This window comes from Hemiscyllium ocellatum, chromosome 24 (genome assembly GCF_020745735.1).
Source record: "Hemiscyllium ocellatum isolate sHemOce1 chromosome 24, sHemOce1.pat.X.cur, whole genome shotgun sequence".
In the NCBI taxonomy this organism is placed as follows: Eukaryota; Metazoa; Chordata; class Chondrichthyes; order Orectolobiformes; family Hemiscylliidae; genus Hemiscyllium; species Hemiscyllium ocellatum.
In genome coordinates this window covers 17,707,628-17,723,841 of record NC_083424.1, presented here as the reverse complement: position 1 = coordinate 17,723,841, position 16,214 = coordinate 17,707,628, and the positions used below count along the sequence as shown (strand labels likewise).

At 39.7% G+C, this 16,214-nt stretch overlaps 1 protein-coding gene across 4 annotated transcripts in view; it reads right to left on the bottom strand.

The window, feature by feature from the left end:
• smtnb (smoothelin b) overlaps positions 1 to 3,055 on the bottom strand; it is a 354,299-nt gene extending 351,244 nt beyond the window's left edge. For all 4 annotated transcript variants that reach the window (XM_060843540.1, XM_060843539.1, XM_060843542.1 and 1 more), the window contains exon 1: positions 2,555 to 3,055. In XM_060843540.1, coding sequence (XP_060699523.1) covers positions 2,555 to 2,605 — 51 coding nt within the window. In that variant the 5' untranslated portion in view covers positions 2,606 to 3,055. The remainder of the gene's footprint in view (positions 1 to 2,554) is intronic.
• Positions 3,056 to 16,214: the final 13,159 nt, after the last annotated feature.

Sequence of the window (16,214 nt, the reverse complement as noted above, 5' to 3'; positions counted from 1 at the left end):
CAGCATCTGCAGATCACTTTCTCCATATTGAATTATAGAAAAGTTTGGACAGTATAGGCTTAGATCTGTTGGGGTTTAGAAGCGTAAAGGTAACTTGATTGAAGCATACAAGATCTGAAGAATTTTGACAGGCTAAATGTGGAGAATGTTTTCTCTTGGAAAATTCTAGAACAAGGGATCACTGTCTAAAACAGGAGAATCGACGTTTCGGGCATAAGCCCTTCTTTCCTGAAAGGCTCATGCCCGAAACGTCGATTCTCCTGCTCTTTGGATGCTGCCTGACCTGCTGCGCTTTTCCAGCAACACATTTTTCAGCTCTGATCTCTAGCATCTGCAGTCCTCACTTTCTCATCACTGTCTAAAAATAAGGAATTGGCCATTTTAGAAATATGGAGATTTGTTTGCAAATGGCCATGAGCATTTGGAATACTTTTCCTTAAAAAAAGTGGAATATTGATGGATAGATTCTTAATACACATTCCTGCTTACCTTTTTTATTTTAAGTTACAATCATATCCACCTTGATCCTATTGGGTGGCAGGACACCTCTAGGGGACCAAATGACCAATCATGAGGGAGATTTGAATACAAGGATGAGAATAAGAAAATGAAGTCACTGCTTAACCAAAAACTAAATGCATGTCAGTGAACACAATAATGTTGGGCAGTTGGGACTTTCAGGACAAAGTTTTGGCTGACTTCACAGAAATAGGATGTCAGCCAGAAGTGTACTGGAATGATCAAGCCGAGAGGTAAGAAGAGTTGCTGCAACAGAATAGATGAGATAGGCAACATTAGATTAGACTTACAGTGTGGAAACAGGCCCTTTGGCCCAACAAGTCCACACCGACCCGCCAAAGTGCAACCCACCCATACCCCTACATTTACCCCTACCTAACACTACGAGCAATTTAGCATGGCAAATTCACCTAACCCGCACATCTTTGTGACTATGGGAGGAAACCGGAGCACCCGGAGGAAACCCACGCAGACACGGGGAGAACGTGCAAACCCCACACAGTCAGGCGCCTGAGTCGGGAATTGAACCCGGGTCTCAGGCACTGTGAGGCAGCAGTGCTAACTGCTGTGCCACCGTGCCGCCCATTAGATGCAAGTGGGTGGTCTTAATGACGGCATAGATATGTCACATTTCGTTATTTTAAAAATCATATTCTAATTCTCGAGAGCAATGATGGAAATACGTTCTCCAATTCAACTAATGAAAGTTTCAGTGAATCGGAGCTGACAGATGTGACGCAATGCACCCATCAACATTTGTACCCTCACTGGGCTGGTCATTGTATTTCCAGGTCCGCCAGAAAATATCGTCTAAGTTTCTATGTTTCCGAAGCGACCAAAACTGATAATTGTACAAATGACTTTAAAAATCTCTACAACACCTTAATGTTGCCAAACCAATACAAAATCAGGCTACACGCAGATGGGAATGTGCATATATTTCGCTCATCCACCTACTTTTAATTTTTTTTTAAAAAACTTTCAATTCCGAAGAAGTTATAGTGGACTCAAAATATAAACTCTGCAAATGCCGCCAGATCTCTTGAGTTTGTCCAAAATGTTTTAATTAAACTGTCCATCCTTCTTGAAATATGCTTGCATATTCAGTCTCAACTTTCTAAGCGTGATGCGGTCAGTGCTACGTAGAATTGCACTTCAGAAGTATCTACAAATCTCCTCTGTGTTCGCCGATTGAGCATTGTACGCCAGAAAGATGCAATGCTTTCCAATTAGAAAACCAACAAAACTTGAATCACATCATAATAGCAAGGTCGACATACTAGACGAGATTTAACGTACACATCGCCAGTTTCACCTTTGCAGGGACAAAAGGTATTTAATTCGTCGTGACATCGTAATTAAAGCAACTTGGCTACTCCAGCGATTTACCCCAACTCCTGCTGAAGGTCAGAGGTGAACTGTAGCTTCAGCCCTGCCGCAGTTAAAATCTCGTACCCTGCGCCTCAGCAGGTCAGGTTAACTATTTTAAACTGGACATTTTTTAAAAGGGAGTTTAAATGGAAAGGACAAACTCAGTAATTCCATCCGGAATTAAATACTTACAATGCATGAATATCATGGCTGTTCGACACCAGGTCAAGATACAAAATTTGGAACTTTTAAACAGTATAAAAGACAAGAGTAGTGCAAATGTGGCAAGATTCATAGTCGTTTTCACATCTTAAAAGACTCTATTAACAGTACCGAGTGACATTCCACATTCAACCGCTCGAGGCCCTAACATGCCCCAAACCCTTCCAAAACAAAAACCAAATCACGGAAGCCAGCTCTCATTTTAAAACAAGTGCCCGTGTGCCTTGGTGCATCGTTGGTCTGGCGTGTCACCACCTCCCCCACCCCGTCACCCACAGCAATTATTGCTCAGGGTCGCATATTCTGCAGGCAGGTACACAGCGGAATTTTGCACTAACAGCCGCCGCCCTGGCACGTTCAGCAACAGCCAAGCAGATCCCAGTACCAGCACCGGGTTGGGACAACATTTTAATCCCAAATAAATGGGTTGACGCTTTCTCACCAGCTTCCTGAGGGCAGTTTCATCCAGAGCGGAGTAACGGTCTGCGGACATGGTCAGACTGTGCCGTGCTGGCTCAATACTCCAGAGGATCGCAAGATGACTTAAGCAACAGGACTTTTTCTTTTGCGGAAGTTCGTGTATCCCGGCTTACTCTCGATGGTCTTTGCTGGTTTATTTGAAGCCGACTCAGACTCAGGTAAGTGGGTCGCTGTCACTTGGTGACAGGAGGCGGCCGCTGACAGTTAGATCGCTGCAGGTGCGACGGTCTTTGATCCCGCAACTCGGTCGACAGTCAAACAGAGGTGGGGCAAGAAAGAACAAAAAAAAGCGCTGGTCTCCTCTCAAAAGTAAGATCAATTCAACGTTGAGGGAGATCAGGCGATCGCTGATCCCTTACGACTTTTTGCGAACGTGTAGACCCCCGGAACACCAAATCCCCGGGGATTCCTTATCCCTGGGTTCAAATTCCGGGCCAGTAATCCCGGGAACGTTCCATTCGCAACCGCTCACCTCAGCGCGAGCTTCAAATAACGACCATCCCCACCAAGCCCTGCCCACCAACCCCGACATCGACCAATCGCGTCTTGGTGTACCCGACCAGCTTCTTTGTGATTGGTGCACGGGGATCAACGGTCGCTTTGACACGCCATGGCTCGGCCCTCTCTGCCCTGTGCACCTTCGGACGATGGAGTTTGTCCATGAGTCTACGGTTACTCTCAGGTTATATTGCCAGTGTTTAGAGATAGTCAACCATGAAAAGGAACAGTCAAGTCCAGGATATCTGAAAATCAGAAACAGAGAATGCTACAAATGTTCAAAATATCTAGTTAGATCTTTGGAAAAAGAAGAAAAAACATGTAACGTTGATTACATTTTTAGGAATGATTTTCTTTTATCAGTACAAAGCTTTTTCTTGAGTTGGGGATGTCTCCATCTGTTTTACAGTGAATTTTAAATACAGTTGTAATGTAGGAAACACATTAGACAATTTGCAGACGGCCAAATCCCACAAACAATGGGACAATGACCAGAGAAACAGTTTTTATTTTTGTTGATCTTGATTGAGAGATAAATTATATCTATTTCTTCAAAATACTGCCATGGAATCTTTGAAGATGGAATTAGGCTCAGCTGTATCCTCCTATCACGTAAAAGTCCAAGTCATCGTAACATACATGCCTTTACTCAGACGAAGTTGGCTTATATGAGATCCTGCCTGACTGCTGATAGTCTTGTAATGCAATTATGTTCATACCTATAAACAAAAAAATCTACTGAATACAAGTCAGGGCTTTTTACCCATTTTATTAGAGTCTAGAGTTCTGAAGCCAATTAAATCATCTCTATTGCTGAGATCAACTAAATGAGCCAGATATAAATACTGTGATTTTTTTTAAATAAGTGTAGCTCAATGTGAGTAACTGAATTACACAGCCCAAGTAGATTACACAACATTGAAAAAAGTATGATCTGGGAAGCCACAGCTCATCCATTTTAAAAAATATACTCTCATTCCATCTGTATTATCTAATCAATCTTAGAATAAATCTGATTTAAAATCTGTTCTTTGTGTTAAGAAATTCTTGCTTAAATCTTTGTTAACTTCTCCCTTCATCAGGTTTGGCATATGCTGCTTTTCTTCTTCATCGCTTACACTGAAGTAGTGTTCCACATTTACATTATCTACAAATTTCAATATCTTGTTTACTTCTTTAAGCTCCCATCTCAAGTGTATTATGGAGCAGAGGTTAACCCACCCTCTGACAGTTAAACTCCTAAACACCCAAAATGAGCACCTCGCCTCATAATCTGTTATGAAACAGAATAAATGAAATGAGATCCTTTCATTCACCTTGCAATCAACAAGTAGCAATTAACTTATCTAACAGTGAAAAATTTAACAGAACTACTCACAAACAGACAATCCCATTTAACTACTAACTATTCCCTAACAATACAAAATCCTAATGGCATGCTGTTCCAATGAAATACAAGTCCCACTTTTATAACAAAACAATAGAATTTAGTCTCTCAAAACTACAGCCAGCATACATCTTCCAGAATGCATGATGCCCTCTCTACTGATCCTCCGCCAGGAACACCTTTCTCCATTGAATTGTAGTGTCTGAAATGCCTCTCTCTGTCAAATTCTTGAATCAGGAATATTAGTTAAGAGTGCCATAGTACCTTTTAGATGGTGCTTAATCAGAGAGATTAAAGACTCCTTTGAGAGCCAGATATTTACTGTTCTGATGTCAGTTCACTCTCACACTGATTTTCAAAATCTCTCTTCTTATGCACCCTTGATGACCTATTAATTTCTTTACTATTGGATTGGTTCAAAGTAGTCAAAACCATCAGATTTAAATTTAGTTGGGTTTTGGTATCTAAGGTCTGGCTTAAATTAATTGGGTCATATTCAAGCTGGTTGCCTTAATATCAAAACAAGCCTAGGTAGCCAAACACACAGCCAATTGATGCATATATTTCAATTTCAGAATTGTCTTTGCGTCTACACTAACTTGCATTTTTTAAAATTTAAATCACCAAGTTTGAAAAGCACATCATCTCCTAAAGGGACACACACACTTCCCGCTATCATTTTTACAAACAAATTCTAACTTCCTGCCTTCCAATTCGTAAGTACTCCACTCAACTTCACAACAAATGTCTTCTTTCAAAGCTAAAGTATACAGCTTCTCCATCTTACATCTCCATTTAATTCTATGGTACAAGAAATAATCCCTGTGATAGTTTCCACTAAATGTTGGTTATCAAAACAGAACAAAATAATTGAGGGTACATACTGAATACAAACTATTTTAGTTTGATACCTTCTGAGTTGTAATCGAACAATATTGTTCTTTTGTCATTTGTTTACTGCTACTCCAAATGATTTTACCCATTGAGTGACAAATCTACTATCAACACTTTTATGATTCAACTTTAGGCATTTCTATGTATGCATAGTATAGTTATAATATTCAGAATGTGCAAATATGCACATTTCCTTCCAAATGTGCATATACCTAGCTGTTATAAATTTTATCTACCGTTGTTCTTCACATTTACAGAGATATCCACCTTTTTTATGTTTAATCATTTTTAAGTCAAGTATCTGTTAAATACTGCATACTTCTGAATATTAGAGGAGAAAGTGAGGTCTGCAGGTGCTGGAGATCAGAGCTGAAGATGTGTTGCTGGAAAAGTGCAGCAGGTCAGGCAACATCCAAGGAACAGGAGATTCGACGTTTCGGGCATAAGCCCTTCTTCAGGAAGGGATTATGCCCTGAAGAAGGGCTTATGCCCAAAACGTCGAATCTCCTGTTCCTTGGATGCTGCCTGACCTGCTGCGCTTTTCCAGCAACACATTTTCAGCTACTTCAGAATATTAGCCCATATCATGTTTCACATAGAATTCCCCAATGTTTTCCTACATTAAGTAATATAAGAATTCATTGTCCAAAAAGAGTAGGCATCACTCTCCATTAGGGAGAAACAATTGGTTATGTACAGCTGCACAACCCTGTGGCAAGGCTAGGAGGCAGACCTCTATGAACTTTCAGAGCTAGTACAGGGATTAAACTGACACTGTTATCTTTACTTTGCACAACACTAGTTATTTAACCAACTGAACTGACATAATGCTAAAATATTAAAACACAAACTCCATCTAGTGGCCAATGTGAAATAAATTCTTCCATTTTCATATAACTATATCTGCAACTTAACTACCTCTGATCATGTTGTCTAATTCTATTCTTGTGATTTATTTCTAATAAACCTATTTACCCCAGTTCTTACCATCAGTTTTATAAAATGAAAGCATTTCAGTTACATAGAATCTTTCAAAACATAATCTGAAAGTTTTGGAAATAGAATTAAGTGTACCAACTGTCGTGCCTTTATAATACTTTTCAAAGAATGATAGTAATAATGCTATAGCCAATGTCTCCACCCCCACCTGTCTCACAATCATTTCATTTTGAAGTTGGTCAATGCATCTTTAGATAACTAGCTGCTTTCCCCATCAAGGAACCTCTGTCACCCTCTTCAGCCACTAAGTTCAGATTGTAAGGTTGCACAGTTTCCAACAAACCCTTCAGTCTAGGTATGTCAACATTCTGTAGTTCCATCTCAGTCACCTTCCAGCCAAATCTCAAGTTCAATCCAAAGAAAAGTCATATTGTACTTTTAGTGTTAACTCCCTTTCTCTTTCCATTGATGTTACTAAAACTGCTGAGTTTCATCCAACATTTCCTTTTTTTATCTGAGTTTGATCTTTCCCCACCACCCACACCTTTAGTTAACTGTTCCTTGCCATAGGGTTGTGGAGTAGATCCTCTGAATCTGTACATAACCAATTGTTTCTCCCTAGTAGAGAGTGATGCCTATTTTATTTTGGACAATGAACTTCTTCTGCTGGGTTAGCCAGAACATGGTGAGTGTAATTTTTCTGGGGCAAATATAGTCAGTAGTTTATAGTTAATGACATCAACATGCAAGTGTTAATGCAAGAATTTTTAAAAAATGTTTCAAGGTATTTTGAAAAGGGCATTCTAATTTTGTAAAACAAAATGATTATCAAGAATATCCTAGAATAATGTATCCTTTACATTTCAGTAGATATTGTTATGATGTAATGACTAGGTACGTCAGATCCCTGCCTTAAACCTGGCTTGACAGATTTTTTAAAAAATTTTGGTTTTAAGAATGTGGTCTTTCACTAACACATAAACATGCAATGTTGCAAATTTTATTTTAATGATAAACAGAATAAATTAAGCCAAATATAATAAACCAAACTATTTAATTATAATACAAATTTAAAAAGTTTTAACCCCACAGTAAAATTATAATCCCATCAATTCCCAAAACACTCCTTTGAAAGTTTGGGAAAAAAAATCCCTTCAACACTAACCGAAAGTACTCCTTCTACAATACATTGAAAAATGTTTTGCTAACACCTCTGTTGGCTTAAGATATGCATGAATTTAACTCAATGCTGATAACTTCTTCATGGAACTATCATAGACATAGAGTCATAGAGATGTACAGCATGGAAATATACCTGATCTTAAAACATACTCAGCTTTAAGTAACATCTTCAGGGCTTTATCCCATCATTTCTAGTTTGGGACAATCACTACAGAATCACAGCACAGAAACAGGCTATTCTGCCCATTGTGCTTGCAGGTCTCTTACCTAATGTCAATTTCCTGCCTTTTCCCTGTAGTCTTAAACATCATTTCTATCCAAATAATTGTCCAATATCTTCTTAAATACCACATTTGAACCTGACTCACCATTTTTCCAGGCAGTACATTCCATGTTCTAACTAATCAATATCACCAGCATGGAGGCCATGACCATCTGAAAGTAACTCCACTAGGCCAACCATGTGTCGATGATGCCTGAGTTCCGACTGCCAATGCAACTCTTTTTGATTCAGCTCAAGGGAGGCACTCAAATTAGAAGAGGACAAAGGTAATGTTTCAAAGCTTCCTGAAGCCTTCTCTGAAGAAATAAACATAGATATCATGCCGAGGGGACCATTGTTCAGAAGAAACTGATTTAAAAGAAATGCCTAAATGAAGGAGCACAATTCTTCAACAACACTTTATGGCAAGAGTAAGTCCAGAAAAGAAACTGAATAAAGGAATGTCAACAATTTCAAGGCCAAGGACGTTTTCCAGCTCACAGAAATGCCTGCCAAATGTGCAATTGGAAATGCAGCCACAGGATTGGGAGCATCAGTCACGTAAGACCTCATGAGCAGTGACATGGAATTTCCTAGATGGATGATTATACTTGTTAGCAATTGATTGCCAACAACTCACTATGTGAAAAGATTTCTTCTTGCAGCACCCTTACTTTGTTTGCACATCACTTTAAACCTATGTCCTCTTGTTTTTTATCCTTTTGGAATGGCACAGTGGCTCAGTGGTAAGCACTGCTGCCTCACAGCACCAGAGACCTGGGTTCAATTCCCACCTTGGACAACTGTCTGTGTGGAGTTTGCAAGTTCTCTGCGTGGGTGTGCTCCGGTTTCCTCCCACAGTCCAAAGATGTGCAGATTAGGTGAATTGGCCATGCTAAATTGCCCGTAGAGTTCAGGGGAATGGGTCTGGATGGGTTGCTCTTGTTGGGCCGAAGGGCCTGTTTCCACAGTGTAGGAGAATCTTTGATGAATGGGAACAACTTCTCCCTATGTACTCTATCCAGTTCCTAACTCTTTCTCAAAAATAATTTAATTTTACTATATTTTCCCCTTCTTGACAGTATTACTGTACGTAACCATCTCTATCTATGGAGTTCATAAAACTCCCTAAAACAATGTAAAATTGAAAAAAGGTCCCAAGATATGGGCCTTACCCCAGAAGATTAAAATTGGAACCCCAGTCTAGAAATGTTGAACAGATCTTAAAGCACAATGATCTACTTTGCTATGTTATAAAACGTCCTAAGATAAACAAAAATCCCATCTGTACTCCAAAATAGTTCTTACAAATTGTCGTAATATAAATCACCATGGCTACAAAAATATTTACAAGCTAATAATTAATTATAGTCAGAAATTTATAGGTCACTACTACAAAATCCAAAAATCTAAATGTAACACAAATGAAATTAAAGTATGTATAAAATACACAATTTACACTGCACTCAGTTTTAGAACAGTTTTAAAGCTAAAGTCAGAAATTGTTCATAGTGGGCGACACGATGGTACTGTGGTTAGCACTATTGCTTCACAGTGCCAGAGATCCGGGTTCAGTTCCTGCCTCAGGCGACTGACTGTTCTCCCTGTGTCTGCATGGGTTTCCTCCAGGTGCTCCGGTTTCCTCCCAGAATCCAAAGATGTGCGGGTCAGGTGAAGTGGCCATGCTAAATTGCCCCTAGTGTTAGGTGTAGGGGTATGTGTGGGTTGTGGGTCGGTGTGGACTTGTTGGGCCGAAAGGCCTGTTTCCACACTGTAAGTAATCTAATCAATACTGTTTAGTACCAATAAAAGTGATTCTAATGGCTGTTATATTGTTTAACATTGACTTGAACCTACTGAGTTTTTCTTCTGCTCAAGACCAGCTTTAAAAAGAGATGCCATTTCTTTGAATCAAAGCAATTTTCTTGCAAATAGCCAATCCCACAAAACCATTCTACATGTCAATGCGAAACTCTCTTGGCATTCCAATACATAATACTTCCATAGAATGAATCATTAACACTTGAGCTGCCAGATTTATCAATGCCTAGAATATAGCCCTTTAGTTGCTATTATACTTCAGCAGCTATTGATTTGCTCAATCACTCCCACGCATCCATCTTTGTCTTCAAAAGCCTTTTCTCTCTCCTACCTTCTTCAATTCATTCTATATGCTGGATTCCACTCCCACTTTGACCTCTCTGACCTTTCCATCTTCAGTCTGTTACATACTTCCATAATACAAGCTCAAGGAACAGAATTATCTTTTCAATAGTTACTTTACAAACTGACTACCTTGACATCAATAGACAAATGTAGATCTTAAACATTTTACTCCCACTTTTTCCTGAAAATGTTGTATTAATTTATCATTTACCCTCATCTTTTGCATACATGGTCATCCCATTAATAACGCTTTTTGCATTCCACCACCATTTGTTTTGTTATGTAATTATTTCTGCCCTTCAGACTATCACTTTGATTTCCCTTTATTTCCTTATCTCCCCAATCCAAAATTGTTCCCCCCATACCCTCACGATCAACACTTCTCTGGCTATATACTTACCTTAAAACTATTACTCTCTAGTATGTTCCAATGATGATAAAACGTCATCACCCTAAAATGCTAATCCTGATCTATTGAGTAGTTTCAAACTTTTTTTTTCACTGTATATCACTGCCTCAATTCCACAGATATAAGTACATGACTGATATGGCCATTCACCACCAGGTCCATTGGGCCTTACTGTCCTCTGCCAAAATAGTCCATTGCTTCAGGATCAGGATGGACAGCAAAGACAGCCCCAGATTTTTCTTGACAACATTACTGTAAATTACTCCACCTAATTTCCAACTATTACAAGGCATTCAAGACTTCTTTGTCACAGGAGCATTGAGACCATCTGTTCATATTCCCATCACCCTCATTCTCTTGCTCTGAATCTACAACTTTCTCCAATTTCACACAACCATCTCCTTATCCTTTGAAATCCATTTCTATATCTACTGATCACACAATCTTTGTGATGCAAATGTTGGCTGAGATTGTAAATAATTCCTTTTCATCAGAGGCTATCCGTTCTCCTCTTTATGAACTCACATCAATGTCCCTACTCCAAAGAAACCATTCTTTACTCCAGACCATTGCAAAGTACTGTCCATGTCCACCATCCTTTCTCTCACCAGTCTTGACTATATTGTACATACTGCCTGTGAATATCTAATGCTGTTAGTGGGATGCTAAATACCTAGGAGTTAAAAATAACAAAAACAACACTTAGGTGTTGTGAGCTAATTTGTGTATAAGCACAGTCAGTCATAAGATGGTTGGTTTTATGGTATGTGGTTGGTTGAAAAAAGTCTAACTAGAAAGTGTAAATATAATCTCTTTTCATACATCAGTCCTGCCACCTTTGCATCAGTCTGGTAAACCTTTATTGTGTTCCCCCCAAAACCAAAGCATGCTGAAAATCAGAAACAAAACGCAGAAATTGCTGTAAAAACTCAGCTGGTCTGGCAGCAACTGTGGAAAGAAAGCAGAGTTAACGTTTTTGGTTGAAACATTAACTCTGTGAACAATCCAAAATCAATCTGTGCCTATTCAAGTAATAGTTAATCCTATCTCTCAAAATTGATTCCATTAATTTCACTTTCACCAAGGTCAGACTGACTAGCCCAAAATTTTTTGGCCTATCCCTCACACCCTTTTAAATAACATTTTTAGACCTCTAATCCACTGCTCCTCACGTGTATCCAGTGCAAATTTTAAAATGATCCCAATAGCATCTGCTATTTCTTCCCTGGCTTTGTGAAGACAGAAGAAAAGTGTACATTAAGAACATTGCCCACATCTGATATGTCCACATGCATATCATGTACGTCTCTACTAGGCTCATTTTTTTCCTGAGTTATCATCTTGCTTTTATTGTACTGATAAAACATTTTTGGATTTTCCCTAATTTTGCCAGCCAATATTTTCTCACATCCTTTCTTACTTAGCAGAAAATAAAAGCTTGTGATGAAAGGAGCAACAGTATAGCATGGATGGAAAATTAGCTGACTAACAGGAAGCAGAGAGTAGGCAAGAATGGGTCTTTTTCTTGTTGGCAAGATGTAATTTGATTTGATTTATTAACATGATCCCTAAGTACAGTGAAAAGCTTTGTTTGCAAGCAGTATAGGCAGTTCATAGTAAACATGGACATACAAGTTAGGATGCTTGGACAGAGCGAGGCAAACAGGTTACACTGCACAGGAGCTGCATGAAGCAAGTTGAACATTAATAAGATCAACATTATTTGAAGTTAGGAAGTCCATGCACCAGTCCAGTATTGGCAAGAAAGAAGCTGCTCTTGAACTTGTTTGTGCATATGTTCAAACTTCTGTATCTTCTGCCTGATCACAGAGATTGTGGGAACTTTATACAAGTGGGAGGGGTCTTTGAAGATGTTGGCAGCCTTTCCGTGGCAACTAGAAGTCTAAATGGAGTCTGTGGATAGAAGTGGAGAGTGTGATGCTGGAAAAGCATAGCAGGTCAGGCAGCATCCAAGAAGCAGGAGACTTGACATTTCGGGCATAAGCCCTTCATCAGGAAAGTAGAGAGAGATGGAGAATGTCTTCAAGGTAGGCATCCTTCAAAGAAGCATTGCAGGAAGGCAAAAATCAACTAGGAGAAAGTGAGGACTGCAGATGCTGGAGATCAGAGTTGAGAGTGTGGTGCTGGAAAAGTACAGCAGGTCAGGCAGCTTCTGAGGAGCAGATGAATCAACATTTCGGGCATAAGCCCTTCATTAGAAATGGATGACGGCCTTATCCTGATGGAGGGCTTATATCCGATGAAGGGCTTATACCCGAAACATCGATTCTTCTGCTCCTCGCATGCTGCCTGAGCTGCTGTGCTTTTCCAGCACCACACTTTTGACTCTGATCTCCAGCATCTGCAGTCCTCACTTACTCCTCTGGATGGAAGGTTGCCATCCGTGATAGCCTGGGCTGTGCACTCAACCTTCTGTAGTTTCTTATGGTTCTGGGCAGAGCAGTTACGTTTCAGACCATTATGCACCCAGATGGTATGCTGTGGTGCATCTGTAAAAGTTGGTGAGGGTCCTCATGGACATACCGAAGTTCCTAAGCTGCCTGAGGAAGAAGAGGCATTCTGTCTTCTTGACCATTGCATCTACGTGGGAAGCCCAGGAGAGGTTGTCAGTTATTGTCACTCCTTGGCATTTGCGCTCTCAACATTCTCAATCTCCACTCCATTGATATAGATGGGGGCATGTTCTCCTCCTTTCTTTCTGAAGTCAATGAGTCATCCTTTTCCCGACATTGAGAGAGATTGTTATCATTGCATCATGATACCAAGCCCTAAACCACCTTTCTGTATTCTGACTCACCATTGTTTGATATCCATCCAACCACGGTGGTGTCGTCAGCAAACGTATAGATGTCATTCAACTAAAATTTGGCTACACAGTTGTTGGTAGTACAGCAGGGGGCTGAGAACGCATCCTTTGGGGGCTCCAGAGTTGAGGGTTATTGTGGAGGAGGTGCACTTGTCTACCTTCACTGATTGCAGACTCTGGGTCAGGAAGCTGAGGATCCAGTTGCAGATGGCAGAGTCGAGAGCTAGGTCTCAAAGTTTTAACATCAGTCTGGAGCAAAGAATTGTGTTGACAGCAGAGCCGGAGTCAATGAGCAGAGTCTGATGTAGGTATTCTTGTTGTCTAGATGTTCCAGAGATGGTGCAGGTCTAGGAAAGTGGCATTACTGTAAGGAGTGGTATGCCGCAATGATCAGTACTGCGGCTTCAACATTTTACAATATATATCAATTACTTGGATGAAGGGACTTACGGTATTGATGGTTGCTAGATTTGCTGATGACACAAAGATTGGTAGGAAAGCAAATTGTTAAAATTGCGATGAGGAAACTCCAAATAAACATAGACAGGTTAAGTGAGTGAGTGGAGATTTGGCACATGGAGCATAATGCAGAAATTTTTTAATTACTCATTTTGGCAGTAAGAACAAAATATAAGCATTTTATGTAAATGATGAGATCTTGCAGAACTTTGAGATTCTGGAGTTCTAATGCATGAATCACATAAGATTAATCTCAAGTACAGGAAGCAATGAGGTAAGATGTTTATTGAAAGGGGAATCAAAAACAATAGTAGGTTATTCTTTAGTTTTACAGGATATTGGTGAGACTGCATCTGGAGTGCTATGTAGAATATTGGCCTCCTTATTTAAGGATCGACATAAATATTTTGGAATCAGTTCAAAGAATGTTTCCTAGACTAATACCGGAAATGGGTAGGTTGCCTTACGAGGAAAGGATGGACAAGCTAGATTTGTATCCACTGGAATTTAGAAGAATAAGGGGCAACTTGACTGAAACACATGTGCCTCTGTAGAGTCTCAACAGTTTGTGTGCAGGAGGGATGTTTCTTCTTGTGGAGAATACAGATTGAAGGGTTATTGTTTAAAAATAAAGGGTCATCCATTTAAGACAGAGATGAAGTGTTTTATTTTTCTCTCAGATGGTTATAAGTTTCCCTCAGAAACAGTGGAGGCTTTCAATATTTTTAGGGTAAAGATAGATTCTTTGAAAGGAAGAGATTGAATAGTTAGCAGGGATAGACAAGAATGTGGACTTTCAGATTACAATCAGATCATCAAATTACTATCAGTAAGCAAGAAGGAACTTTTTCCCTTCAATGCAGGGATCAATGACCTGAGCATAGACTTAAGGGAAGGGCCAGGATTGTTAGATGGGAGGTCAGTAAAATATTTTTCACCCAAAGGTGAAACTCATTGCCTGTTGGGTTATAGAGACAGAAACCCACATAACCTTAAGAAGCCAAGGCATACAAGGCTATGGGCCAAGTGTGGGAAATTGAATTAAACTAGTCAGGTGCTTGTACTTGATTGAGCTGAAAAATGTGTTGCTGGAAAAGCGCAGCAGGTCAGGCAGCATCCAAGGAGCAGGAGAATCGATGTTTCGGGCATAAGCCCTTCTTCACTTGAATTCTTCACTTGAATCTAGCTTGTCCATCCTTTCCTCGTAAGGCCTTCTTCACTGAGGGAAACTTCTTGTACTTGATTGATCAGACTTGATGGGCTGGAGGGCCTTTTTCTATGTTGTATACTTGTTTTAATCTATATCTGTGTTCATACAATCGCCTGATCGTTAATCTGAAAAAATCAATTTCTTTTCAATTGCAGAACCCATCCTGGTTTCATATGAATTAAAATAAGTTAGGTTGATCTACTCCACAAGGTTACAGTCCTGGCAGAGAAGATGAAAATTTTCATCATACAAAGATAGAGAAAGGAGGGCTCATGCACTTCAGGACATACTGTAATTGAACTGTAAACAAGATGGTGAGAAAATTTTGATTTACTATGGGAAGTAGTAAAAGAAGGAAATTTATTTAACCTTTAAGATGACATTTCTACCATGACCTTGACAAGAAGATTAACAAGATGGACATATCTGTGCTTCTACTCAAGGACAGCTGCCTCTTCTCTGCCGTTCATATGTCATTGTTGCAATTTCCGGACAGCATTTCCTCATGCCAATTATAAAGCTTTGTATTCATATGCAACCCCTCACTCCCTTTGAATCACATTACTCACAAGTTATTCTTGGAACCAGATCACAAACAGTTCAATAAAGTCAAAAAATCAAATTCAAATTCTAAAAGATGAAGATTCTTAATGAAAACAAAAACGTTCTTTAAATACTCAGCAGATTAGGCAGCATCGCAGAGAAACAGAATTAGCTCCATGTCAAATTCTTCCATTAGAATTGAAGAAAGATAGAACTGTGAGAGATTTTAATAAGTAGGACGTGGAACAGAGAAGAAAGAAGATAAGGTAGGGTCTGAGATAGAATGGAAGACAGGGGAGTGTCTTTTGCTAAGCACAGATTCCCTTTGGTTCCACTTGCCCATCCCCCATTTTTCAACAGCTTCAAACCCATAGATTTCCAAGCCTCTTCAGTTCTGAAGGGGAGTCATTACTGAACTCAGTGCATTGCACTTACCTTGAATCTGTCATTAAACCTTCTGACAAGGGTAGTCCTGTTGTCATCGACCTATTGAATCCACCACTCACCAACTCAAGCATATTTTCCTATCTTCCCTGTAGCATGACTCATCACTGCACATCAAGCTTTTGTTTCTATCCCTGATACTGACCTCATTTCCTTTGGAGATCTTCCCTCTAAAGTCTTCCATACTATGGGCCTCCAACTTTGAACAACTACATCCTTCCCAAAATCCACAAGCAGCACTATCCTAGCAGACCAATTATTTCAGTCTGTTCCTGCCCCATAGAACTGATAAGAAAAAATGTCTTAACTCTATCTTTTGTCCCTGTGCCCCGATATCTCCCAGCATACATCTATGATTTCCTGACACAGTGTGTTATTTCTATTCTTTGCCCCTCCCAGAAC